The 27193-nt window shown below is 43.5% G+C and overlaps 1 protein-coding gene across 4 annotated transcripts in view; it reads right to left on the bottom strand.

Annotated features, from left to right (window-relative positions):
* Window positions 1-27193, bottom strand: part of SEPTIN9 (septin 9) — a 381698-nt gene that overhangs the window by 150573 nt on the left and 203932 nt on the right. For all 4 annotated transcript variants that reach the window (XM_077459257.1, XM_077459258.1, XM_077459260.1 and 1 more), the window contains one exon: window positions 19956-20579. In XM_077459257.1, coding sequence (XP_077315383.1) covers window positions 19956-20579 — 624 coding nt within the window. The remainder of the gene's footprint in view (window positions 1-19955; window positions 20580-27193) is intronic.

Here is a 27193-nt window from a genome sequence, read left to right as displayed (position 1 = left end):
ATGATGGGGCACTTTCCCTCCCATTGATACCAATGATGGCGCACTATTCCTCTCACTAATACCAATGATTGGGCACTATTCCTTCCACTGACACCAATGATGAGGCACTATTCCTCCCATTGATACCAATGAGGGGGCACAATTTCTTCCACTGATACCAATTCCTCCCATTTATACCAATGGTGGAGCACTATTCCTCTCACTAATACTGATGATAGTGCACTATTCCTCCCCCTGACACCAATGATGGGGCATTGTTCCTTCCACAGACACCAATGATGGGGCACTATTCCTCCCATTGATACCAATGATGGGGCACTATTTGTCCCATTGGTACCAATGATGGGGCACGATTCCTCCCATTTATACCAATGGTGGGGCACTATTTCTTCCACTGATACCAATGATGGGGCACTATTACTCCCCCTGACACCAATGATGGGGCACTATTCCTCCCAGTTATACCAATTATGGGGCACTATTTCTCCCTCTAATATCATTGATGGGGCAGTATTCTTCACACTAATACCAATGATGGGGCTCTATTCCTCCTACTAATAACAATGATGTGGCACTATTCCTCCCATTGATACCAATGATGGGACATTATTTACTCCCACTAACACCAGGTCCTTTTCTACTCCCACTGGCCAAAGTCTGACCCCCTAAAGTATGAAGGACAGTAAACGGACCCTTTGTTTAGAATGTTTGGAGACCCCTGCACTAGACCATGGGTGCTTAACCTGTGGCCATCCAGCTGTTGTGGAACTACAATTCCCATGAGGCATTGCAAGGCTGACAGTTACAAGCATGACTTCTAAAAGCAGAGGCATGATGGGACTTGGAGTTCCTCAACAGTGAGAGGTCCACAGGTTGAGCACCCATGCACTAGACCAAGGCAGTATATCTCTAGAGTCTAAACTATCCCTAATCTATCCAAAACTGGAAATACATGTTTTAACTGGAGTTCCACAAAGTAACAGCCTCCAGAAAAATAGAGGGGTTCAGCCATACCTGTCATACAATGAGTATTTTATTTCAGCTATGAGTGTGTTAACATTCCTGATGGAAGGTTGCACACATTTTATTGGCTTGTTCACAGTGATCATAAACAGACAGTGGAAGGCTTCCCTGTACGCCGATTCCAGACATGATGTCACGTAGGATCTGTAGAATGATCCAGACACAAGGAGATAAAATTATGTTAAGTATCTCATACACAATCCAAAATAATTTTTATGTGTTAGGAAAGATGAGCGGCCCAACAGCTTAATGCAATGTCTTCAAGCCAATTCATCATAGTAAGTCACTTAGTGGAGTTGAGATTAAAAACACAAGGAAGCCATTTATTCTGGATTTATAAGTAGCTATGGCACTCAAAACTTACCTTTCCATGTACCTCCAGATCTCATCAGGGGCACGCCCAGGAGCACAGCTGTTGCTGTAAGACCATTTTGCTGACACGATGTCAAAGGGGTTGATTTACCAAAACTGGAGAGTGCAAAATCTGGTGCAGTTCTGCATGGTAGCTAATCAGCTTCCAACTTCAGCTTGTTCAATTAGGCTCCATTCACACTTGTGCGACTTGTCATGAGACTTTGAACATCAAAGCCGCATGACAATTTGCAGCCAATTCTTTTCAATAGCACCCATTCAAATTAGTGAGGCTTAAAGGGGTTGTAAAGTCAGAAGGTTTTTTTTTATCTTAATGCATTCTACTTAACTGAGGTCCCTCTCTGTCCAGCGATGTCCAAGAGTGTCTCAGCCATCCAAGATTCTCCCTCCTGATTGGCTGGGACACAGCAGCGCGCCATTGGCTCCCACTGCTGTCAATCAAAGTCAGCTAACTAATCAGGAGAGAGAGGGGGCGAGGCAAAACGGAAGCTCCATATCTGAATGGACAGAGGGAGAAGTGACTCGGCTCAGGTGCCCCCATAGCAAGCTAGCATAGCTGAAGAGGGACCCGAAAAGAGAAGGAACTGGACTGCTCTGTGGAAAACCAGTACACAGGGCAGGTAAGTATAACATGTTTGTTATTTTTATAAGAAATAAACGAGATTTTACAATCACAGTGATTGTAAAGTCTTGTTTTCTAAAAAAAAATAACAAACATGTTATACTTGCCTCCCCTGTGCAGTGGTTTTGCATAGAGCAGCCCAGATCCTTCTCTTCTCGGGTGCTTCTTCTGTGCTCCTGGCCCCTCCCTCCTGTTAACTGCCCCCACAGAAAGCAGCTTGCTATGGGGGCACCCGAGCTGAGCCACAATGTCCATTCAGACACAGAGCTGCGGTTCGGCCCTGCCCCCCTCTTTCTCCTGACTGACTAACTGATTTTGATAGCAGCGGGAGCCAATGGCGCCGCTGCTGTGTCTCAGCCAATCAGGAGGGAGACAGCTGAGACATTCTTTGACATCACTGGACAGAGATGGGGCTCAGGTAAGTATTAGGGGGGCTGAAGGGCGCTGCTTCTCACAGAAGGCTTTTTATCTTAATGCATATAATGCATTAAGATAAAAAAAAAAAACTTCTGACTTTGCAACCCCTCTAAAGTGTTACTAAACCCACATCAGTAAAATCAGTCTGGATATGCAGTAAAGCATGCTTGTTATACTTACTGTGGAAGCAAAGGGGTTAATCCTCCGTGTTATGTAAAAAGACTGGCTGTTTGATCCTACCTTCTCTGATTCTCCCCTTCGTCCACTGTCCCCAATCCAACTCCAAATATTACAGAGCCATAGGAGGCACTCTGCACATGCTCAGTTTGGTGTGTATTGCTAGAGTGTTTTTTTTTTGTTTTTTTTGGGGGTTTTTTTGTTTTTTTTTGGGAGGGTGCTCTGATTTGCACAGGGCCAATTAGCACTGTCCAGACAGAAAGTCAGCCTCATAGAACAGTCAGAGGAGAATGAAAAATCCTCCTACAAGCTTGTAACCAGAGCTCGGCCGGACGCTGATAGAAGTCACAAGACTGCTATATTCTGCTGATGAGAAAAGGTATTTAGCAGTTTATATTTACAAAAATAATTGCATTTCCATGTTCTGTGTACTATGGGAGACCAGATATCGTGAATGCAGGGTCCTGGGTTTAGTAACACTTTAAAGTTGCAATGACTTTGAAAAGGTGCCTGCACTACTTTGGTGTGACTTTTGCTGAGTCTTTGGTGCAGAGAATGTAAAGTTGGATCAAAGTTGCACTCAAAAATCGCACTGGAAATCGTGCGACTTTGGAGCTGTCACAAGGGATGTTGTTCATTCCCACTGATATCAATAAAGTTGATTAAAAAATACATACATTTAAACTACTGTGTAAAAATGTTTTTTTCAAAAACAAAAATAATAAAATGAAAACGGAATCATAAAGTATTTGTAAAAGCAATCCCTAAAATCGCAATAAGGCTTTTAGTTGCTAATGCAAAGTCAAAGTACAGTGATTTTCATTTACATTTTCAAATATGGAGCTTCTATTAAAATAATACTTAACCAACCATGAAGATTCTTGTTCAGGTAATTCCTATTATAGATTGAAGACTAAAAACAAAAATCCAGGCTCACAGACCAGAGGCCAAGTGAAAAGTCAAAAAGAAAAATGAAATGTAGCTGTGGCCGCTGCTGTCCAAAACTCATATGCCCTGTACACGCAGTCGGAAATTCCGACGGAAAAGGTCCGATCGGATTATGTTGTTAGAAAATCCGATCGTGTGTGGGCTCTATCGGACTGTTTCCGTCAGAAATCCCGATGGAAAAAGTTTGAGAGCTGGATCTAAAATTTTCAGACAACAAAATCTGATCGCACTTTTTCCGATCGTTTGTAGAGAATTCCGACGGACAAAGTGCCACGCATGCTCAGATTAAATTACGAGACCAAAGCTATTGGCTACTAACCTCTATGTAGTCCCGTTGTATGCAACGAACCTTACCACGTTCCGAAGGATCGGATTTTCCGACAACTTTGTCCGACCGTGTGTATGCAACACAAGTTTCGGCCAAAATCAGATGGATTTTGTGGTCGGAATGTCCGACCATATGTACAGGGCATAAGACAAATGAGGACAGAAGATATAATCAAAGAGGTGACCAGCGCTGATCAGCAGATATAAATAGGACCCTTAGAGGCAAAGGAAAAACGGCTTTGTGCTGGGTTTCCCTAAGCCCCCGTGTCATCCATGCGGCTCCAGCCTCCAGGCACAGTCAGTTTTTTGACCCAAGTCTCTGCATGACCATCAATTGACTGGTGTATGTCTTGGTGAACATTTTATTATTTTTTTAACATTAATAAAAAAGTTTTTACTTTGCCTCTGAGGGTCCTATTTATCTGTGTCTGTGCTGGGGGATCCCTACGCCATTTTTTAAAAAATTTTGGCGTGGAGTTCCCATTAATATCCATACCAGACCTGAAGGGCCTGGTAATGGAATTTTGGGGGATCCCCACGCATTTTTTTTTTGTTCAATGACTTACAATGACTTTTATGTGAATTGTCGGGACCGACAATCGATTAATAGACAGCACTAGCGCTAGTACTATAAATTACTTTTTTTCCTTTAGAAATGTCATTTTGCTCTCGGACTGTTATAAACGCGGGAAACATGCGCCACTTTACAGGCATAATTTACACCCCCCGGTACGAAATTTAAAGGAATATTTCACTTTTATTGTTTCACTTTAAGCAGTATTAAAATCATTGCTACCAAAAAAACATCCCATTTTAAAACTTTTTTTTGCATTGATATATGTCCCCTGGGGCAGGACCCAGGTCCCCAAACACTTTTTATAACAATAACTTGCATATTAACCTTTAAAATTATCACTTGTTCACGTGTTCGAACACATTTTTTGCCTGTTCACATGTTCTGGATGCAAACCGAACAGGGGGGTGTTTGGTTCATTCCTAATGATAAGCAGATGTCCAGAGCAGCCCCCCCTTCTTACTTTAATGTCAAAAGACCCTCACAAGTCAAGAGTCCCCCACCCTCCCTTACATCACAGTGCACCCATCTTACCGTGTGCTGCTGCTGGTAAGAAGCTGGGAATCAGGATCTGGAGGAGGCCCAGAGGAGGGCTAGAGTCAGCTGCTGGAGTCTACTGATTGCTGAAACCAGGAAAGGTGGAGATGAGGGATGCTGCGGCTGCACAGAGAGGTGCAGAATCTGTAGCAAGAGTTCTATCTTCCTCTCTGCTGCCGACTGCTGGGACGGGGGATGGAGGGGGGGTACAGAGACGAGCCTCTCTGCTGCTGCACAGAGAAGTGCAGGATCTGGAGAAGGAGTTCTGTTCTCATTGCTGCAACAAGATGGGGGCAGAGACAAGGGGAGTGCTGCAGCTGCAGGAGAGGTGTGAGGGCCATATGAAGGGGCCGGGTGGGCTCTATTTGGCCCGTGGGCCTTGTGTTTGACACATGTGGGTTAAAGCATTTATTTTAAACTAACATCTCTTGGCAAGAACATTCTGAACTCATTCCAATCTGCTCTCTATAAGGTATGGACATTGTGATCATTTTAGATGATATCACATCTGTAAATAGAGATGAACCAGTTGCAGCAGATATTTCTAGCTCAAAGAACATTGGAACTCAGACTGCACTTAGTGCTTAAAGATTCTGCATCTGATATCCGCCATTTGAACAGGTTTTAGATGACAATGGGTTGTGTGCCAAGAAAACATAAAGCCGAATTCCAGGCAGCTATTAAAGCATAAGTTACTTAACGTAGAATTAAACCCTTGAGGGATATAAATACCTGTTGCTGCTTTATTTTTTTTATTTTTATTTTTATAAAATATGTAACAGCTTGCTGTGTTTTTAGTTTGGGGGCTTTTAAGTCTTTTTTTCGCACAGAGTAGTGGACTACCATGCATAGCATAAACACTATGGCAAAGGCATGCAGCATAGCCACAGGGTGCACGTGTCGTGAAGTCACTGCCAATCACAGCCCTGGTGGTGTTTTGGAAGGGATGGTTGGATTGCTCTCAAAGTAACAGGTTTCCATGTGTGTTCACTTATTGGTCTGTAGACCCTGAGAGCGTGCACAGGGTGACAACACTGCTCCTGTAGTAAGACACTGCAGAAGCAGCATTTTCACCCTATGAGAGGAAGCAGCTTCACTGGTAGGATCACCAGGTAAAATTGGGAAAAATACAATGGCAACAATAGAGGATCATACTGGAGGTTGGTAGCTTGCATGACAGGGTGACTGCATAGAAGCACAAATGGGAGAGACATATCACCCCATAACAGGACATGCCTGAACAAGGACCTTCAGGGCAGGATCACAAGGTGTTATGTTAGTGAAAGATGAAGATTTTAAAGTAATACATTTTTGAAATTACATTAACATATACATGTGATTGTATTGCTTGGCTTTAAACAAACTTTAGTATATTGATTACAGCTTCATTTCACATCAATTGCAAATTTAAAGATGAAATATCACTGATATTATTCTGATGGTTCCAGCTTTCCAGGAGACAAAGTGCATAATACACTTAGGTCTTCCTAGGTCAATCCTTTTCCTTAGTTAGTATGGTCAGCAGCGTGAACACCTCCTCTTTCCCCCACTGTTAAACCATACAATTACCAGATAGAGGAATAATTAATTAGGCATGATTGCCTTGCGCTTGCCTCAGGCACCAGGCCCTTACCCGAGACTAGCACTGTCACAATGTATGCAGGAAGAGGAACTACCATACCTGTGAAAGAAAAAAAAAAGCAGTCTACAAAGACGCGCTCACAGTAGACCATTGCTTGGTCTCCCTACATATGTCTCAGCCAGTCTGGGACTCATACCAGGGAAGAATGCTTTTGATTATGTCAGTGTGCGACAAACATGCATCCAGCAGCCACGCTCACACTACACAAGAGGCACTGGCAGGTGTGCTCTGCCAAAGCCCTGTAACAGGAACACCCACAAATTGGTGGTCCTTTTGGGGAGGAGCAAATAAGCTGAAAATTAATAAAGAAAAGAGGGAGATTCTTACAAGAAATGATTGCCATTTATATAACAAACATTTCCAGGTATATGAACATGCTTTTCCGGACAAGTATTTTATTTACAAAAGACCATGAGTGTTCTTCTTTAAAGTGATATTAGAACCTCTGTTTTTTGTTTTTTTTTAATTACTTTCAGCAGGTGCTTTAATTGCTTACTAGGCATACAGCTTCTTTATCTATTAATCCTTGTCTATGTTCCAATTTAAGCTCGTAACATGACCACTTCCCAGGTTTCCTGTTTCAGGGTGGCTACTTCCCCTTGCAGTGTCCTATGGAGCCACCCTTGCATGCCAGGACTAGAGCAGTGTCCTCCTACACTGTGCATCAAACACAGCCCCATAGCCTAGGATGGCAAAGCACTCCAGACTGCACTGTCAACTATTAAAGTGATTATAAACCTTTATTTTTTTTAAAATAATAAACATGTTATATATATATATTTACCTGCACTCTGCAATGGTTCCGTCACAGTACACTTATGTTAAGGTTCCCTTTATAGAGCTCTTAGGCAGGAAGCAGCTCCTATGCAAGTGTATGCAAGTATACAAGTATGGAGGCACTCATGTGAGCTCAATCCCTAGCCCCACAGCCTGCATCTATAGACACAGACAGCTTAATTCAGCTCAGCCAGACCCCCATCATAGGATTTAATTGACAGCAGCAGGAGCCAGTGACTCCTGCTGCTATCAATCTGCCATGTAAGGAGGAAGAGAGTAGAGAGAGCAACTGCTCTTGAACACAGTGCTAAATCGAGATCTGGCTCAGCTGGGGGGACACAGAAGGTTTTTTTACCCTAATGCAGAGAACGCATTAAAGTGGTTGTTAACCCACTTTCAAAAAAGCACATAATTAATTCTGTATCTTAATACAGTGCCCCGCTGTCTCTGTGTTTTATTCACGAATGATCCCGGCACTCATGTAGCCGACTGTGTCTCCTCTCTGCCTGACAGGAGCAGCAGGCGGGGCCGAGCTTTCCCCACTGACGTCAGCGGGACGTAAGGAGGAGAGGAGAGAGGAGACATAGCCGGCCACGTGACTGCCGGGAGCCGCCGTGAGATACAGTAAAGAGTAGAGGAATTTTTAAAATAAAACACAGAGACAGCAGAGCACTGCATTAAGATACAGAACACATGATATACAGTAATATTTGTTATTCCTGCAGCAGGAGGGGGATGGGGCGGCACTGTCACTAAGGTGACACGCAGAGAGGGAAGGGGAGCGGGGTAGGTCAAAAAAGACACAGAAGAGCAGGGCTGCGGATGCCGGAGGCAAGTAAACTGACCACGATGTCAGGGCTTAGCAGCCATGATTACCGTGGTCAGTTTACAGAGGGGAGGGGAGAAACTGGCAGGATCAGCCAGGTTTTGTAGGTGTTACATGGGGCCAAATTACACAGAACAAGCACTGTGCTGTATAAAATGCTTTAAAGGAGCAGGATCCATTTTTTTTTTTAAAGAGGAAGTAAAGCCTCCTAAGAAAAAAAAAAAAGAAAAGACATCCTGCAAGGCAAAGGCATAATGAGCTAGTATGCATAGCATACTAGCTCATTATGAATTACTTACCTGAGATTGAAGCCCTCAAAGCGGTCCTTGGTCACCACCTCTGTTGCCGCTATGATACCTAGAGTGACTTCCGGGTATCGCGACTCCGGCGCTGTGACTGGCCGGAGCCGCAATGACGTCACTCCCGCGCATTTGCGCTGGTGCCGCCACTAACGGCATGATCGCCGTTAGAAACGCCACGCTCAGTGCGCCTGTGCCCGATGTCTACGGCACGTGTGCCACTATTCTTTTAGGTTTGGGAGATATTTCTTACACCTACAGGTAAGCCTTAATCTAGGCTTACCTGTAGGTTAAAGTGGTTATAAGGGGTTTACAACCACTTTAAGGTTAACAAATGCTGCTTTGAAAGATGTAAATTGCAAGTGCTAGGGTAAGAATTTTAACAAATAGTTTACTGGGGATTGTTTATTCTATTGTGCTTGGACGAAAAAATGTTTAGGGTTTAATATTACTCCAAAATGTAATTGACTGATATGAATAAATGTTTCCATTCTAAAACACTGCTGAGATTAGCACAGAATGAAGGATTTGAAAACCTAATTGTCCAGGAAAAGGTTTAGATCATATAGGCAAATTTCCCAATCTCCTCCCAGAGTAACGCAATCCCCAAATCGCTGGGTAAGTTGCATGACTCACTTAGGTCAGATGTCCCTGCACAGCCCCCTCTCCCAGTGACTTTGACATTAATCATGTTGTAATCATCTGGTATCCCAAAACACGATGACTCGCTGTTATCACAAGAAAGGGATAGTTTCAGGAACAGCGCTGTACAGGACTGTGCGAAACAAAAGCGTGAATCGTACTTTTGTATTGCAAAGTGAAAGCTTTTGTCAGTGCGTGAATTGTGAATGTCAAAGGCCAATGTGTATCATCTGGACTTGGGGAATAATGTGACAGCAGAATAAAACATCATAGGCCCCCCTTTATCTATTCATTTATCTATATGGGGAGTGACTTATAAAGATGCCGGAAACCTCAGCTCATGTGGTCCATATGGGACCAACTATTTAACCGCCTACGGAAACCTTATCATTTGTCCCTATTTACTGTGGCCAGTCCCCATTATGAGATTCCCAGAATCATCCTTGGGAACCTGGCAGCGTAGAATAGACCTTGCAGACCATGGGTGCCAAATCAACAGATGAACTGTGCAAACGTCAGTCCAAAATGGCGTTGTTTGATCCCCCTGCATGGTTTATTTTACATTGTTGGGTGTCCATGGGTGATTTTGTTGATACCCACCATATATTGCCTATCGCCTACTCATTCTGTTTGCCTGGGAAAGAGAAGAAGGAGGGCAATGGATAGATACAGACTTCCATGTGGGGAAAACCAGGGGCAACCAGTAAGCCGCCAAGCCAAAGGACAACTGCAGCTGCCCTTTTTACAATGCAACCCATCTGTTAATTGCTCCTGACCTGACTTCTGCTCTTTCTGCATTATTTGTTCCTGATCTCTCCATTACTTATGCCTGACCCCTGCATTCTGTGTATTATGTACTTCTGACCTGACCTCTGGTCTCTCTGCCTTACATGTTCCTGATCTCTCCATTACTTATACCTGACCCCTGCACTCTGTGTGTTACTTACTCCTGACCTGACCTCTGCTCTCTCTGCATTATTTGTTCCTGATCTCTCCATTACTTATGCCTGACCCCTGCATTCTGTGGGTTATGTACTTTTGACCTGGCCTCTGCTCTCTCTGCCTTACATGTTCCTGATCTCTCCATTACTTACACCTGACCCCTGCAGTCAGTGTGTTACTTACTCCTGACCTGACCTCTGCTCCCTCTGCATTATTTGTTCCTGATCTCTCCATTACTTATGCCTGACCCCTGCATTCTGTGTGTTATGTACTTCTGACCTGACCTCTGCTCTCCCTGCCTTACTTGTTCCTGATCTCTCCATTACTTACACCTGACCCCTGTACTCTGTGTGTTACTTACTCCTGACCTGACCTCTGCTCTCTCTGCATTATTTGTTCCTGATCTCTCCATTACTTACACCTGACCCCTGTACTCTGTGTGTAAAATTACTCCTGACCTGACCTCTGCTCTCCCTGTGTAACTTGTTTTTGATCTTACCATTGCTTATGCCTGACCCCTGCACTCTGTGTTAATTATTCCTGACCTGATCTCTGTTCTCTCTACGTTACTTGTTCTGAATCTCTCCATTACTTACACTTGACCCCTGTACTCTGTGTGCTACTTATTCCTGACCTGACCTCTGCTCTCTCTGGGTTACTTGTTCCTGATCTCTCAATTAGTTATGCCTGACCCCTACACTTTGTGGGCTATTTATTCCTGACCTGACCTCTGCTCCTTCTGTGTTACTTGTTCATGATCTCTCAAGTACTTATGCCTGACCCCTGCACTCTGCGCAGCATAGGCTCAAGCTCTATTTAAGCATACCTCTTTAATCTCCTCCCACATGCTACATTCTTCTGCTGCTTACAGTGGCCAAAGTATTTTTTCTTTATACCTTGAATGCCTGCCTCCAATGGCCAATTGTTTCAGGGCATGTTAAAAAAGAGTGCAGGGCTAAAAATGGGAGTGTGATTTTGTGGCTTAAAAGTGGGCAAGGTCAGTAGTATGTCCCTGGATTTCATTTAGAAAATATAGTAACCTTAGTCTAAAGCTTCATGCACATGGGTACCTAGGGTCAAATGACATAAAATGTGCGTATTTCCCTTCCCGGGATGCATAGTTGCTGCCTGCAGCTGTCCATAGAAATCAATTATCGAATGCAGCTGTGCGCAAGGGTACGTTGGCACTTATGTAAACACTTGCACATGTGCGAACGTATGGCACTGTGTGCATGCAACAATAATTGAAGGGAAAAAAGAAAAACAAAAAAAAAACCTTCACCTACATTATCCAAAACCGAAAAATGGCTATAGAGAAATGTATTCTTTTGAAATGTTCCATTTGTGGCTTTTTTCCCCTATTGTACATTTCTGTAAAGATGTGACAATGTGGTTTGTACTTGAAGTATTTATGGCCTGGCTTGTTTATCAATCTGAATTCATGGAAGTGTGGTGGGGTATGTCCTTTGCCCAGACATCAGAAGGTGTCCTTCTTTCCCCTTGGTAGGTATGCATAAGTGTGTCAAATCCATTTTCTGCACATTAATACTGCAACTTCCTTCGATCATGGGGTTAAAAAGAGTTCTGTATGTAACCGTATAAAAGGAACCACCATGTGACAGCCCAAATGAACAATGGGACCATTTTGGGTGTTATGCATGGCACTATTCATTGATCATATGATCACAGCTCTGATGCTTGCATGGATTCTATTTTTCTATTAAAATGCTATGTGTTTAGTTACTGCATACAAATAGTGACGCATAAACGTCCAATCAAGACGTTCACAAATATCATCTAGGAAGACCAAAGATCGCAAGACACACCGAGGGTTAGACTTATAAATGTGTTCTTTAGTACTGGATTGAGATAAAATAATGTTGTTTTTTTACGGCTCAGTTTGTTTTCTGAAAACCAGTTTGAATGGCTGAGGAAACCTTGGAGATTGCTCAAGTCTTTGGAATTCGTCAATGTAAAAAAAGGTCTACTAACTCTTTCATACTATAGACCCAGTGGCACAGCTATTACATGCATTATGGGGTATAGCTAAACCCAGGGCCACAAGGGAAGATACGTCTGTGAGTGCCAGGGAATCAAGAGCACATAGCTTCCAATTGTCCCTGAATTCGAGGGACTGACCCGTATTTGGAACAAAGTCCCTCTGCCCCTCTTTCATCCACATTTGTCCCTCATTTTGGTCTGATCAACATAGGTTTATATAAAATGCACTTTTTATCTTGAAAAAGTGTTTCCCAGCGCTAAACTTTTCACCAAATTTCTAAATTGCCGCATTTGTAAAAAGCCAGTATAAAGGAATATTAGTGGTAAAAAATGCACTTGTGGGTTTAACCACTTCAGCTCCGGACCAATAAACACCTTAAGGACCAGAGGTCTTTTTGCAATTTCGCACTGCACTGCTTTAACTGGTAATTGCGCGGTCATGCAATATTGCACCCAAACGAATTTTGCGTCCTTTTCTTCCCACAAATAGAGCTTTCTTTTGATGGTATTTGATTGCCTCTGCGATTTTTTTTTTTTGCGATATAAATGGAAAAAGAGCGAAAATTTGGAAAAAAAAAGATATTTTCTTCTTTTTGTTATAAGAAAAATCAAATAAACTAAATTTTAGTCATACATTGAGGGCAAAATTTATTCAGCCACATGTCTTTAGTAAAAAAAATGTCAATAAGCGTATATTTTTTGGTTTGCGCAAAAGTTATAGCGTCTACAAACTAGAGTACATTTTCTGGAATTTACACAGCTTTTAATTTATGACTGCCGATCTCATTTCTTGAGGTGCTAAAATGGCAGGGCAGTACAAATCCCCCCCAAATGACCCCATTTTGGAAAGTAGACACCCCAAGGAAACTGCTGATGGGTATGTTGAGCCCATTGAATATTTATTTTTTTTGTCCTAAGGGATTGAATAATGACAAAAAAAAAAAAAATTTTTTACAAAAAGTTGTCACTAAATGATATATTGCTCACACATGCCATGGTTATATGTGGAATTGCACCCCAAAATATATTCCGCTACTTCTCCCGAGTATGGGGATACCACATGTGTGGGACTTTTTGGGAGTCTAGTCGCGCACGGCACCCCGAAAACCAATCACCACCTTCAGGATTTCTAAGGGTGCAAATTTTTGATTTAACTCCTCACTACCTATCACAGTTTCGAAGGCCATAAAATTCCAAAATAGCACAAAACCCCCCAAAATGACCCCATTTTGGAAAGTAGACACCCCAAGCTATTTACTGAGAGGCATGTTGAGTCCATGGAATATTTTATATTTTGCCACAAGTTGCGGGAATATTACAAACTTTTTTTTTTTTGCACCAAGTTGTCACTAAATGATATATTGCTCACACATGCTATGGGCATATGTGAAATGACACCCCAAAATACATTCTGCTGCTTCTCCTGAGTATGGGGATACCACATGTGTGGGACTTTTTGGGAGTCTAGTCGCGCACGGCACCCCGAAAACCAATCACTACCTTCAGGATTTCTAAGGGTGCAAATTTTTGATTTAACTCCTCACTACCTATCACAGTTTCGAAGGCCATAAAATGCCAAAATAGCACAAAACCCCCCCAAATGACCCCATTTTGGAAAGTAGACACCCCAAGCTATTTACTGAGAGGCATGTTGAGTCCATGGAATATTTTATATTTTGCCAAAAGTTGCGGGAATATTACAAACTTTTTTTTTTTTGCACAAAGTTGTCACTAAATGATATATTGCTCACACATGCTATGGGCAGAAGTCAAATTACACCCCAAAATAAATTCTGCTGCTTCTCCCGAGTACGGGGATAACACATGTGGGGGACTTTTTGGGAGCCTAGCCACGTACGGGACCCCGAAAACCAAGCACTGCCTTCCGGATTATATATAAAAAACAAACTAACCAGAGTCACCCGTAACACTTATACGGTGATCAGTGGTGAAAGGGTTAACTAGGGGCAATCAGGGGGTTCAAATTTTTATTAGGTAGTATATGGGGGTCCCTGGCGCTATATAAAAACCTGACGGGGAACCTAAATAACTAACTGGCTAACCAGCGTCACCAGTGACACTTATACTGTGATCGCTGGTGAAAGGGGGTGAAAGGGTTAACTAGCAGCAATCAGGGGGTTAAAACCATTATTGGGTAGTATATCGGGGTACCTAGCGCTATAAAAACCTGGCGGTGAACCTAAAAAAATAACTAGCTACCTAGCGACACTAGCGACACTGATGCAGCGTTCAGAAAAATTATCGCTTAGTGACACTGGCAAAAGGGGGTGAAAGGGTTAACTAGCGGAAATCAGGGGGTTAAAACCATTATTGGGTAGTATATCGGGGTACCTAGCGCTATAAAAACCTGGCGGTGAACCTAAAAAAATAACTAGCTACCTAGCGACTGTAGCGACACTAATGCAGCGATCAGAAAAACGATCGCTTAGTGACACTGGCAAAAGGGGGTGAAAGGGTTAACTAGCGGCAATCAGGGGGTTAAAACCATTATTGGGTAGTATATCGGGGTACCTAGCGATATAAAAACCTGGCGGTGAACCTAAAAAAATAACTAGCTACCTAGCGACACATGCAGCGATCAGAAAAATGATCGCTTAGTGACACTGGCAAAAGGGGGTGAAAGGGTTAACTCTAGGGGCAATCAGGGGGTTAAATCTTTATTGGGGGGTGATAGGGGGCTACCCTGGACCTAACACTAACTGTCCTGACAGTTTTTACTGTCACAACTGACACTGAATGCATTGATCAGTAAAGAAATGATCAATGCAATCAGTGACACTGTGACTGGGGGGGGAGGGGGGGCGGGGGGGGATCGGGGGGCGATCGGGGGGGGGTTTGTGTGCCTGTGTGTACCTACATGTCAGTGTAGTGTTGGTGCACACTTACTATTAGTCTTCTCCTCGTAGTCCGGTCAAAAAGACCGCCCCGAGGAGAATGACATCACTTCCTCCTTCCTGTGTAAACAATACACAGGGGAGGAAGCTTCTCATTGGCCAGAAGCGATCCAGAGGGGGTGGCCGAAAACCAACGGCCATCCCCTCATCACGGAGCGCTCCTGGACCGAATCGGACTGCCGTAAACAGCGGGAGGGGGTCCGATCGGACCCCCCACCCGCTGGAAGGCAATCACGTAAATCTACGTGATTGTGCCTGCCTGTGCCATTGTGCTGACGTACAATGGCAATACGGCGGTCCTGAAGTGGTTAACTAACCCTTTTTTTAAATAATTCTCCTTTAAGGGGCATGGCGGGGGGGGGGGGGGGGTGTCCTATTCCTACATACTTTTGCTAACAGGTGTCCCTTGTCCCCATCTCAAAAAGTTGGGAGGTAGGAGAGCATGTGTATTTTAACTTCCTTCCTTCTTCCTATCTCTCCTTCTCCTCCAATTACCGTATTTATCGGCGTATAACACGTGCTGGCATATAACACGCACCCCAAGTTTAGGAGGGAATTTAAAAGAAAAAAACTTTTAGGAGGGAAGTTTAAGGAAAAAAACTTACATTTAAATGCCCATCAATGCAGCCTTGTCAGTGTCATTTGCAGCCTTGCATTATAGCCTTGTCAGTCATTTACAGCCTTGTCAGTCATTTGCAGCCTTGCATTGCATTGCAGCCTTCCGTTGCAGCCTTGCAGGCTTGTCTCCTTGCTATTTTAGAAATGGCACCTCCGAGATACAGAGCGGATGTCCTATGTATCTGGGTGGCGCTCTTTCTCGGCCGTTTTCGGCGGCTTTCGGGTATTTTCGGGCGCACACGGCCGTTCTCAGCTATTTTCGGCCCTTCTCGCCTATTTTCGGCTGCACTCGGCCGTTCTCGGCGGCTTTCGGATTTCCAACATTTCACAAATATATTATATATACCTCCTCCGTGCAGTTGGTTTTGCACAGAGCAGCCCGGATCCTCCTCTTCTCTTGTCACTCTTTGGTGCTCCTAATCCCTCCCTCCTGTTGAGTGCCCTTACAGCAAGCAGCTTGCTACAGGGGGCACCCGAGCCTCAGCTCCCTGTGTCCATTCATACAAAGAGCAGTGCCCGACCCAGCCCCCTCCCCCTCCTCATTGGCTCACTGACTTTGTTTGACAACAGCGGGAGCCAATGGCGCTTCGCTGCTGTCTCAGCCAATCAGGAGGGAGAGTCCTGGGCAGCCGAGTCTCTTGTGCGACATTGCTGAATCGAGAGGGGGCTCAGGTAAGTATTAGGGGGGTTGCTGCACACAGAAGTCTTTTTATCTTAATGCATAGAATGCATTAAGAAACAAAAAAAAAAACTTCTGACTTTATTACCACTTTAATCACTTCAGCCCCGGAAGGTTTTACCCACTTCCTGACCAGGTAATTTTTTGCGATACGGCACTGTATCGCTTTAACTGACAATTGCGCAGTCGTGTGATGTTGCACCCAAATAAAATTGATGTCCTTTTTTTCCCACAAATAGAGCTTTCTTTTGGTGGTATTTGATCACCTCTGCAGTTTTTATTTCTTGAGCTATAAACAGAAAAAGACCTACAATTTTGAAGAAAAAAAACAATATTTTTATTTTCTGCTATAATCCATATCCAAAAAAAAAGTAAAAAAACTAATTTCTTCATCAGTTTAGGCCAATGCATATTCTGCTACATATTTTTGCTAAAAAAAAATCCCAATAAGCGTATATTAATTGTTAAATAGTTACATAGTAGGTGAGGTTGAAAAAAGTCCATCAAGTCCAACCGATTGGTTTGCGCAAAAGTTTTAGCATCTCGAACCTACATCACAGATTTATGGACTTTTATTTATTTATTTATTTTACTAGTAATGGTGGCGATCTGCGATTTTTAGCAAGACTGCAACATTGCAGCTGACAAATCTGACCCTAAGTGACACTTTTTGGGAACAAATAAAGTGATCGGTGCTAAGACAATGCACTGATCAATGTATAAATTACACTGGCAGGGAAAGGGTTAACACTAGGGGGCGACCAAAGTGTTAAGTGAGAGGATTAAATGAGGGGATTCACTGGAGGAAAAGAGAGATCGTGATTCAGCTGAAACAAGATCTCTCTCTTTTCTTCCCTGACAGAGTAGTGGTGTGCTTTGTTTACATCGGCGCACCGCTGCTCCACGTCTCTTCTGTACCACTGGCAGGTCACGGTGGCCATTGACCCCAGCTGTGTCCAATCACAGTGGGAGCGGTGCTCCGGTGGCAAACATGTGCCCCCTAAACCGAGTGCACAAAATCACGTACAGGTATGTGATTTTGCGTACTTGGACTGCCCCGCCGCAGCAATTGTACGTGGGGAGGTCTGGAAGCAGTTTTAATCTGATCTCTGGGCATATATAATGTGTAACAAAATAATACAGCTGTATACTCACTAAATGAATTTTGTTAACAAGGGACATGATTACAGGAGGAGAAAGCAGAGTGATAGAGAGATGAGCTCATTTGTTTGCGGTTTCTCTTTATTGGTCTACTCACAGATTAGGGGAGGAACAAGAGCTGTAAAAGTGTTACTTTAAGCGCAACTAAACTATTAAAAAACTGCAAGCAGGTAGATTTTTTTTTTCTATTTCTCTTCTGCAAAAAGAAACACTTACCTGCCTGCTCACAATCTTCTATTGAATGCACACTGAGCTGAGTATGAGCAGCACAGGGTACATTCCCAACACACTCCAGTTTTGTGCATGCGTGGAATGACATCATTCAGCGACTGGCCAATCAAGAGGCCAAAAATGAAGTGTCCTGCCCTGCCAGACAGGGCTGCACTGTGGTGGCAGAGCTGTGCAAATCTCAGAAGTGGATGAATGGAATTAAACATAATTTAGTTGTAAAGCAGCTCCCACACAGTATGCATTTTATCTGTGTATTTATCCATTTGCCTGGAGTTCAGCTTTACTTTTTCGCCAGACATATTCGTAGTACACGCTTTGCCCATATGGGCGTTAAAGGCTGAAATATTTAAACGTCAGTCCTGTCTTAATTTTCACATACAAAGTTAATTTGTTCTATAGATATGCATGGACTCCACTACACATGTTATCTACAACTACCAGGCACCCATATTAAAAATGCCATGATAGAACTATGGGGGTTGCCATTGCAGACCAATCATTCTGGGAATGCAGTTGTTCAGCTGTCATTCTAGTTCAATTAATTAAATATTTCCTGGAGTCACAGGCTCAGTATGCAGAATAGAAGTTGTAGTAACAATAGTAAGAAAAGCCGGTAACGCTGTAATCCTTGAAGTGTCGTTTATTGGTACATCAGAGTGACAATAAAACAATAAAGCTGACGCGTTTTGGCAAAAGCCTTAGTCGTAGCTTAGAGTCGTAGAATAGAAGTGGACTCTGAATACATGTTATGGTCATTGAGGACAGAGATAGATGCTAGTCCGCTAGCATTTGTAGAAGAATGTCAGCATTGGCAGCCCCTACATTTGTTTTATGACAAATTTCTTTAACTTTCCTCTAACCATCCATCAGCACTTGCTAGGGAAGACTATTCCATACCACCAGCTAACATCTCTCCTATTTCAAGGGCAAAATTAAAAGTCTGTGGGATCAAAAATAAGAAATCCACCATCTTTCTTCAAAGGCTTCAGATATTTTAGGCATTCGTGAATTGATGGCCGGCAGTGCTAACGGCATACTAGGTATCCTGCCTAACTGGGACTCTATTGGGAAGAAATATTGTCAGGGTGTATGGATGAATCTGGAAAGGGAAGGTGGTGCACCTGCTTTCTCCCAAGCTTTAGGCCTGCTCTGGTGGATCATCCATCACTGCCTTTACAGTTTGCACAGTCCTATGAGTTAGGTATAGAGTAAGTCAAATTCAGAGAGCATGTGCGATCAGCAGGAAACAGGCTTGTAGAAAACCAATCAATAATTACTTCCAATCAAAATCCCCCACAAAAGGACTAAAAACACCGTGTAAGTGCAGGGCACCACGAGCCCCATTTTCTGTGCAATGATGCATACATCAGTGATAATGACATAATCAGGGCTGCCTTTTGCGTCCCGGAGAACTGCCCACCATCAGGTGAGGAGCAAAGTGTTAGAAATTTGACCAGAAGTCTTTAAAAAATAAAAAAAGTATAAAATAGCTTAAAATACTGCTGGTGGGCCTTCAGATTGAAGGTGGGAGGGGGCTGCTTTGGGGGAAGCCCAGAGTTGGGCTTTACGTAATCACCATCTATGCAGGGGTCTACACCTGCCCTATAATCCACATTTATGAAAAACTGAGCTTGGATATCAACTGTGCCACAAAAAGATCCCATTCTTTCTCATAAGTGATTTTCTGCTTGAATAAACAACGGAATAGATGCAGGACAAGTAAATGATACAGTAGTAAATGCAAGACTATTGCTTCGACCAGTCTGGCGCCACTCAGGCTAATGAAAGCAAAGTTCTGGTGTCAAATTTTGCATAGCTACTTTTACAATCATGGAGAGAACAAATATGTCTAATGTTAGGTCTTTCAAATGCAACATTGGAAGAGCTACCAATGTTAAATATAGATAAATATTATTTCAATGCGAATAGATTTTGTTTCTCCTAGTTGGATTCTCCTGTTTTCCTCCATTATGTGAAGAACTCATTATGTGAGCCTTATGTTGCTGTTTTTATTAATTTAAGCACTAATTTAGCATGTACAGATAAACAAAACCATCAACAGAACAAATGACAATCTGGAGCTAAAAGTTGCCATAAAAAATAAAACGCAGGACTTACGCATAAACAATTCCCCAGAGCCCCACTAGTGCTAATGAATGGCACCATGATAGGGGAATAGTTGGATGACTCTGTCCATATTTTCTCTAGGAAAATGCAGGACTTACCCTCTGGTGATCTCTGCTGCTGAACTTCTACCTGGACGGTCTGCAGTTTTGGCTCTGGCTGATGGTGAAGCATGGTCGATGAAGGTATGGAGTTTTCCACCTGTTTTACTTGGGGGACTTCTGGGGATTTAGGCATCTGTATATCAACCTTTTTAGCATTGGTTTCTTCTGTTCTTCTCTGAGGCATCTCAGGAATTTTAGAACTTGGAGACTCTCCTCGGAGCTCATGAGACTTTCCCAGAGTTATCTCTGCTCTTCTTGGAATGGGCTCAGGAGGCTTATGGCCTGGTAGTTCTGCCCTCTTCAAACCAAACCGGGAAACTGCTGGGGCAGAATTTTCCACCTGCTTAGATGAGATGTCAATGGAGATCTCTGTTCGTCTTGACATGGGTTCTGGATGCCGAGACCCCGCCAGGTCGATTCTCCTTAGTGATGATTTTGGAGATCTTTGACCTCCGATGTCTGCATGTCTCAGGAGTGCTTCTGCATTTCTAGGGCTTTGTTCTTGAAATTTCTGGGCGGCAGAGCCTGCACCTCTTAGGAGTGGGTTTGGAGTTCTGCGGGCCTGGACAGAGGGGTTCGAAGACTGGTCAACCTCCTCAACCTCAAAGGACCTCTTTAGTGCTGAAAGAAAGAGAACATAACATTAAATTGTTGAACTTGTATGTAAATTATAGGCTATGAAAATACCATGGTGACTTGTATTTCTCCCAGCAAAGTGATTTCATTCTTGCACTTTCTTTTTCAATTCCTGTGCTTAATATATAGTACTGTATTTTCTAGATATGTGTCACAGTAAACAATTAAAAGTTATTTTTCAAATACTGAGAACACTATCTGTTGTGGTTATTAGACATGATTAAAAACAGCACTGTTGAGTAAGCAAGTCACATGTTGCATAGCCTCAAACCATTTATCTTTGCATTGGGATCACTCTAGTGACTGGAGAGGGCCATCAACCATTATTGAATAATTTTCACGAGCATAACTCTGTAGTATAAAGAAATAATTAATTAGAACAACATCATAGTTGTTGTATCACAGCCAAGTTTTGGGACCACATAGGGCCCATTTATTAAGAAAGAAAGGCAGTCAACGTTCTTATGTTATAGCCATTTTTGGGACAATGCAAGGCCTCTTTCTTAAGACAGAATGATCATCATTTTCTTATAGTCAACATTTCAGGACCACACAGGGCCCCTTTATCAAAGTAGAGTGATGATCATAGTCATATTATAGTTGACATTTTGGGACAACGCAGGGCCTCCTTATCAAGGTAGAATACCGATTATAGTCATTATATTATAGAAAGAGTTTGGGACCATGCATTCTTTAAAATTGACAGTAAAATTTACAGTATTTATGCTTATCCAAGTCTATTTAAATAAAAAAAAAAGAGTTGGAGTCGGGCTTAACTAAATATCTTAAAATGTTATACTAAATTGTGCACTGTAGTTCCTTTAAAGTGACTCACTATTTAAAACCACCAAAAGATAAGCCCTGCCTGTAATGAAGACTATCTAAAGACTCTCTCGGGTTTCTATTGCCTTTCATTTCCTTGTTGGCCATTATTACCAAGCCTGAAAGTGAGGGAAAATCCAAAGTAGTCTCTAAAAATCGAGAAGTCTCTCCAAAACAGGAACAGAAGGAACTTTTTAAATCAAGATGTTTTCTGTGATGGCAACTGTCTAAGCCCTTGTACACACGGTTGGACATTCCGACGGAAAATGTGCGATCGGACCGTGTTGTCGGATAATCCGACTGTGTGTGGGCTCCATCGGACTGTTTCCGTCAGAATATCCGATGGACAAAGTTTTAGAGCTGGGCTATAAAACTTTCTGACAACATGATCCGATCGGACTTTGTCCGATTGTGTGTAGAGAATTCCGATCGGACAAAGTGCCACGCATGCTCAGATCAAATTCCTAGACCAAAGCTATTGGCTACTAGCCTGAACGTAGTCCCGTCGTAGCGAAATAACGTCATCACTTTGCGTACGATCGGATTTTCCGACAACTTTGTCCTACCGGGTGTATGCAACACGAGTTTCGGACAAAATCCGACGGATTTTGTTGTCGGAATGTCCGACCGTGTGTACAAGGGCTAATAGAGGATTTCCATAGCTTTGGGGAGATTTTCTGCGACTTATTGGTATAGCTACAGGATGGGAAGTGAAGGGAGATTTCCCCAGTAGGAGATAATAAAAAAACAAAAAACCTGACAGTAGTTTTAACTCTTCCCACTCTATCCAAAACTAAATAAATAATTTGGGCTTTAGATATATTTAAAGTGATTGTAAAGGCAGAAGGTTTTTTATCTTCATGCATTCTGTGCAGCAGCCCCTCTAATACTTACCTGAGCCCCATCTAGAACCAGTGATGTTGTAGGAGTGGCTCGGCTGCACAGGACTCCCCTTCTCATTGGCTGAAACAGCAGTGTGGTGCCACTGGCTCCCGCTGCTGTCAATCAGTCAGTCAGCAATGAGGATAGAAAGGGGGCCGTGGCTCCTTGTCTGAATAGACACAGGGAGCTGTGGCTCAGCTCGGGTGCCCCCATAGCAAGCTGCTTGCTCTGGGGGCACTCGGCAGGAGGGGAGGGCAGGGCTTGGAACAGCGAAGAGGGACCCAAGAAGAGGAGGATCTGGGCTGCTCTGTGCAAATCCACTGCTCTGAGCAGGTAAGTATAACATGTTTGTTATTTTTTTTTTTTAAAACAAGACTTTAGTATTTCAAAACTTGCCCTTCTCGTCAGCCATGTTACCAATCTTCACAATTCTGAAGAGATAAACTTTGTGAAAAATCCTCAGCATCTAACATACTTTTGGAAGTAGTTCACTGTGTGCTGAAGTCCCTTTGGCCATCCTCTAAGTCATTACTCAGTTCTGTTGTTATACAGGAGATGGTAAAGGAAACTACAGAATGCAAAGGGGCACCAGGCATCTGACACTTCCAGAAATGGCAGATGCTGAGGATCCTTAAGTAACGTAATGTCTTTAAAGCGATACTAAACCCTCCTATCCTTTAGTGCCCGTTCACATTACCGCGACTTGTCAGGCGACTTAGCCGCCTGACAAGTCGCGCTCCGTTCTGTACTACGGAACCGTTCTAATAGGAGCGACTCAAGTCGCTCCGACTTAGAAAAAGGTTCCTGTAGTATTTTCGGGGCGACTTCAGGCGACTTGCATTGACTTCTATACAGAAGTCATTTTGCAAGTCGCCGCTGAAGTCGTGTGCAGGTCGCGTCTGTGAGACGCGCTGCAAGTCACGTCGCCCCTGTGTGAACGGGCACTTACGTGATTGTGCTGCACACATGATCAGATATGAAACCTGCCACTTCTTGACGATTTGACATTTTGGATGAAAGCAGAAGCCAATGGGACCGTCATCATTAACGTCATGCCTTGAATGTAACCGTTTTGGGAAACAGTTAACTAAACCCTCCTATCCTTTTCAGCCAAGGAAGCTGCCATCTTAAGCTGCGTACACACGGGCGGATTGTATGGCCTACTTAGTCCGTCATACAATCCGACGGACAGTCCGTCCTACTTTCGAATGAACGGACTTGACCACACACGGATGCACAAACAGTCCATCGAAAGCTTGCGCGATGACGTGTACAGCGCGTACGACGGGACTAGAAATAGGAAGTCCAATACACAGCAATGCACCCTTCGGCCGTGTAAATCCTTTCTGAGCATGCGCCATTCTTAGTCCGTCGAACTAGCCTACTCACGAGCGGATTGTCCGCTGAAACCAAAGTATGACGGACAGAATTACAGAAATTCCGAAATACTTAGTACACCAGACTGCACGCTGAAAAAGTCCGCTGAAGCCCACACACGAGCGGACTGTCCGCTGAAATGTGTTTCGGCGGACTAAGTAGGCCATACAGTCCGCCCGTGTGTACGCGGCCTTAGACTCTGTTTGATCTGCAAGTGCCATGGTGCTGCACATGTGATCAGTTATGACTTCAGCCATTTGATGGTTTGACGGCTTGGTTGACAGCACAAGCATATGTGACAATTAGCATTCGCAGCATGCTGGGAAATCAAAGGGTTTAGTCCTACTTTAAATCAAAAGGATTTAGTTTCCATTTAAGGCTGGGTTCACACCGCTGCGGCTGGGAGACCCGGATGTGATTCGCACCGCACTGCAGTGCAAATCACATCCGATCTCTGTGCGATGCGAGTTCAGCCATACAGATAGTATGGCTGAATTCGCATCGCACCCGCCGCAAACTCGCACAGGACCCTTTTTTTGGTCCGCAGCAGAATCGGATCGCATGGGTGTTCACACCATGCGATCCGATTCCTGTCCGAGTTTGCAGATCGCACTGCGATATGCGAACTGATCTGGGGGTGTCATTAACATTTCACTGACACTCCCAGCAGTCCGCATAGGGCAGTGTGAACTGCCGGCGGGAGGCATGCGATGCGGGAAAACGCCGCGGATTCGCGGCGTTCCCGCATCGCTCCAGTGTGAACCCAGCCTTATACAGAAAAGATTGGCAGTGTAGGCTGTGGGGCAGGTAACTATTTTTTTTTAGGGCCAGTTCACATCAGACGCAGTTCTGTTCCGTGCGCTTTTTTTCTGCACTAAAAATGCATGCACAGTGTTTTCCATGTATTCCAATGGCTCTAGTTCACACCATGCAGTCAGTTTCTGGTCAGTTTACGGTCAGTTTCTGGTGCAGAAACTGATCGGAACTGACTGTATTGGTGCAGAAAAAATTGAACTGCGCGGAACTGCATCTGGTGTGAACTGGCCCTAAGAGAATGATGTTAATAGCAATTCCTCTCCCTGTGTAACAATTGAAATGAAGACAATTCAATTTCTGTTAACTGCTGAGGAATTATGATTTAGAGGTGAAAGTGGCTTAACCACTTTGCTACCAGCAGGCCTGTATTGTACCATTGGTTGATAGCCCCACTACAGTTAAAGGATTAACTTTTTCAGATTTTGCTTTTCTTCTGCTGACAGAGAGTAACCACATCCTACGCCCAGATGTAACAAGCAGTTCTTTGCTCCAATTCAGTGTGCCACGAAAGCAGCCAGGAAACGGTTAAAGTAAAATCCAGCGTCAGCAAAATGACTTCCAGTACAGAGGAAGAGAGGGCCAAACAGACCAAGAAAAAACTGTTTGCTGGGAGTTAAACTCAATATTGTGGACTGTACGGGGAGTTACTGAGAAAGGATTAGAAATTATTATTATTATAATTATTATTAGAAATTAAGAAAAAGAATAAAGAGTAGGATTTCTGCTTTTATGCTTTTTTTTTACTGCTTTTATGCAAATGAGAGCAGGCGAGTCAGTTCAAAAAGTGGACTTTTGTTTTGTCAGGCCTGATGCAACAGAGGAGCCTGTGATACATCATTGCTGAGGAACTAAACACTAGTTAAAGCACATGTAAACCCTAAGAGCCGGTTCACACAGGAGCGACTTGGGATCTGACTTGAAGTCGCCCCAAGTCCTTGAATTCCATGTTAGTCAATGAGACCCGTCTTAATGCGCACTACTGAAGTCGCTCTGACTTCAGAAAAGGTTCCTGTTCTACTTCAATCCGACTTCTTGTACCCATTGATTTCAATAGAAGTCGTCTCCAAAGTCGGATCGTGTCTTAACTGAAGCAACAATACAGGAAGAGAAAATTGTTTTCTCAGGTAAACCCCTCCCTTCCACAGAGCTGATTGTTGTTTGATTGGCCACTGGAAAGTCCCCTGTCCTGAAGTCGCCCCAAGTCACACTGTGGTGCACGCTCAGGTCGTGTCCAGGTTGCCTCGCAGAGTCATGTTGCCCCTGTGTGAACCGGCTCTTACTAAATGGCAGATAGCTTGCTAAAGCGCTGTGAATCCTAAAAATCACAAACCTTTTTTTCTGCAGTATCGTATTCACCTTTTTTTCATTCTTTTTTGCATCTCAGTTCTGTGTATCTTTTGCAGCCTCTTTGCAGCCACCATAGTTGACCGTGCCTGTGCAATCTGCTTTGGCATGGCCAGCTGTAGTCTTCTTTCCAAAAGCATGCGACAACGTAACACACAACAGAGAGACACCTTATAGCAGGAGTTGTCACCCTATAAAAGTAACTGCCTATCATTGTTATGGAGTGGTCAATTGTTACCTTTGACTCTCTCTTTTATTGTTTTCTTGTTGAAATTCAAAAACATATATTCAACCTAAGGTTGGGTTCACACATATGCGGCTGCGGGTTAGTGCCTGGGGTCCACTGCGTCCCTGTTCACCGGTTCAGATGCGAATCAGGTCTGAATTTTGCCTGAATTCGTACCTGAATCGGACTCAAAGATGCACAGGACCCTTTTTGAATGCAGACCGTGGCCGCCCCAGTCATTTGTGAACTGGCTCCATTGAGAGCCGGTCACACTCGCCTGTCATGTGCATTGGATGTTGGGAAATAATGTTGGGTTGCGCTTCTAAATGAATGGCACTATTTCACTACACCTTTAACAAGGCTTTGACAAAGATATCTCTCTCTCGTAGGTGAATTTCCCAGTTTTTAAGCACCTTACATTAATAATCTTATAATGAAAATTCAATCATGGAAGTGTAACACCAAAACATGGTCTTGTAATGGAAATGACCATTTGGGGGAACTGGAAAATCTGCATGAGATATGTTGCCAATGGAGTCCTTGAATCACAAATGAAGTCTCCTTGTAACAGAGCTCTCCAGCAAAAATGCCTTGAAATACTAGATTCATTGGCTCGATACCCAACTTTTAAGGTCTGGATCTGAACCTGCAACCTCTGCTGTGTCTAGCAGCATCTCTTCTTGCTGTACCACCTGAGATGCTGAACAGCTCCCTGGACAATTCCTTGGACAATCTTGCCTTCAACCTTGTTTCTGGTGAACCTTGAACTCTTTGCTCATCCCATGAACTTCCTATTTAAGCCATGCTTTTGCACTTCCTGTTTGCCAGATTATTTGCCATCTTCAGCCAATATCTTGTTATGGTCACTCCTGCTGATGACCATATCTTTGCTACTACTCTATTCTTGACCTTTGGCTTGTTTCCTGACTTTGTTTCTGCTTGATCCTAACCTGAAATCACTTGTGACTGACCTTTGGCTTGTTTGTGGACTATGCTTCTGGCATGATGCCTATCTGCTATATCTTCTACTGAAACCCGGCCTGGTACTAACACAAAGCAAAACCCATTTTCACCAACAGGAACTCTGGTGAATACCAGTTAGTGCATAGACCCCGCACCTTGCAAGAGTTCA

Source organism: Lithobates pipiens, unplaced genomic scaffold (assembly GCF_037356315.1).
Source record: "Lithobates pipiens isolate NorthernLeopardFrog02 unplaced genomic scaffold, aLitPip1_a1.2 Scaffold_28, whole genome shotgun sequence".
Classification (NCBI taxonomy): domain Eukaryota; kingdom Metazoa; phylum Chordata; class Amphibia; order Anura; family Ranidae; genus Lithobates; species Lithobates pipiens.
This window is presented reverse-complemented; position numbering and strand designations above follow the sequence as displayed.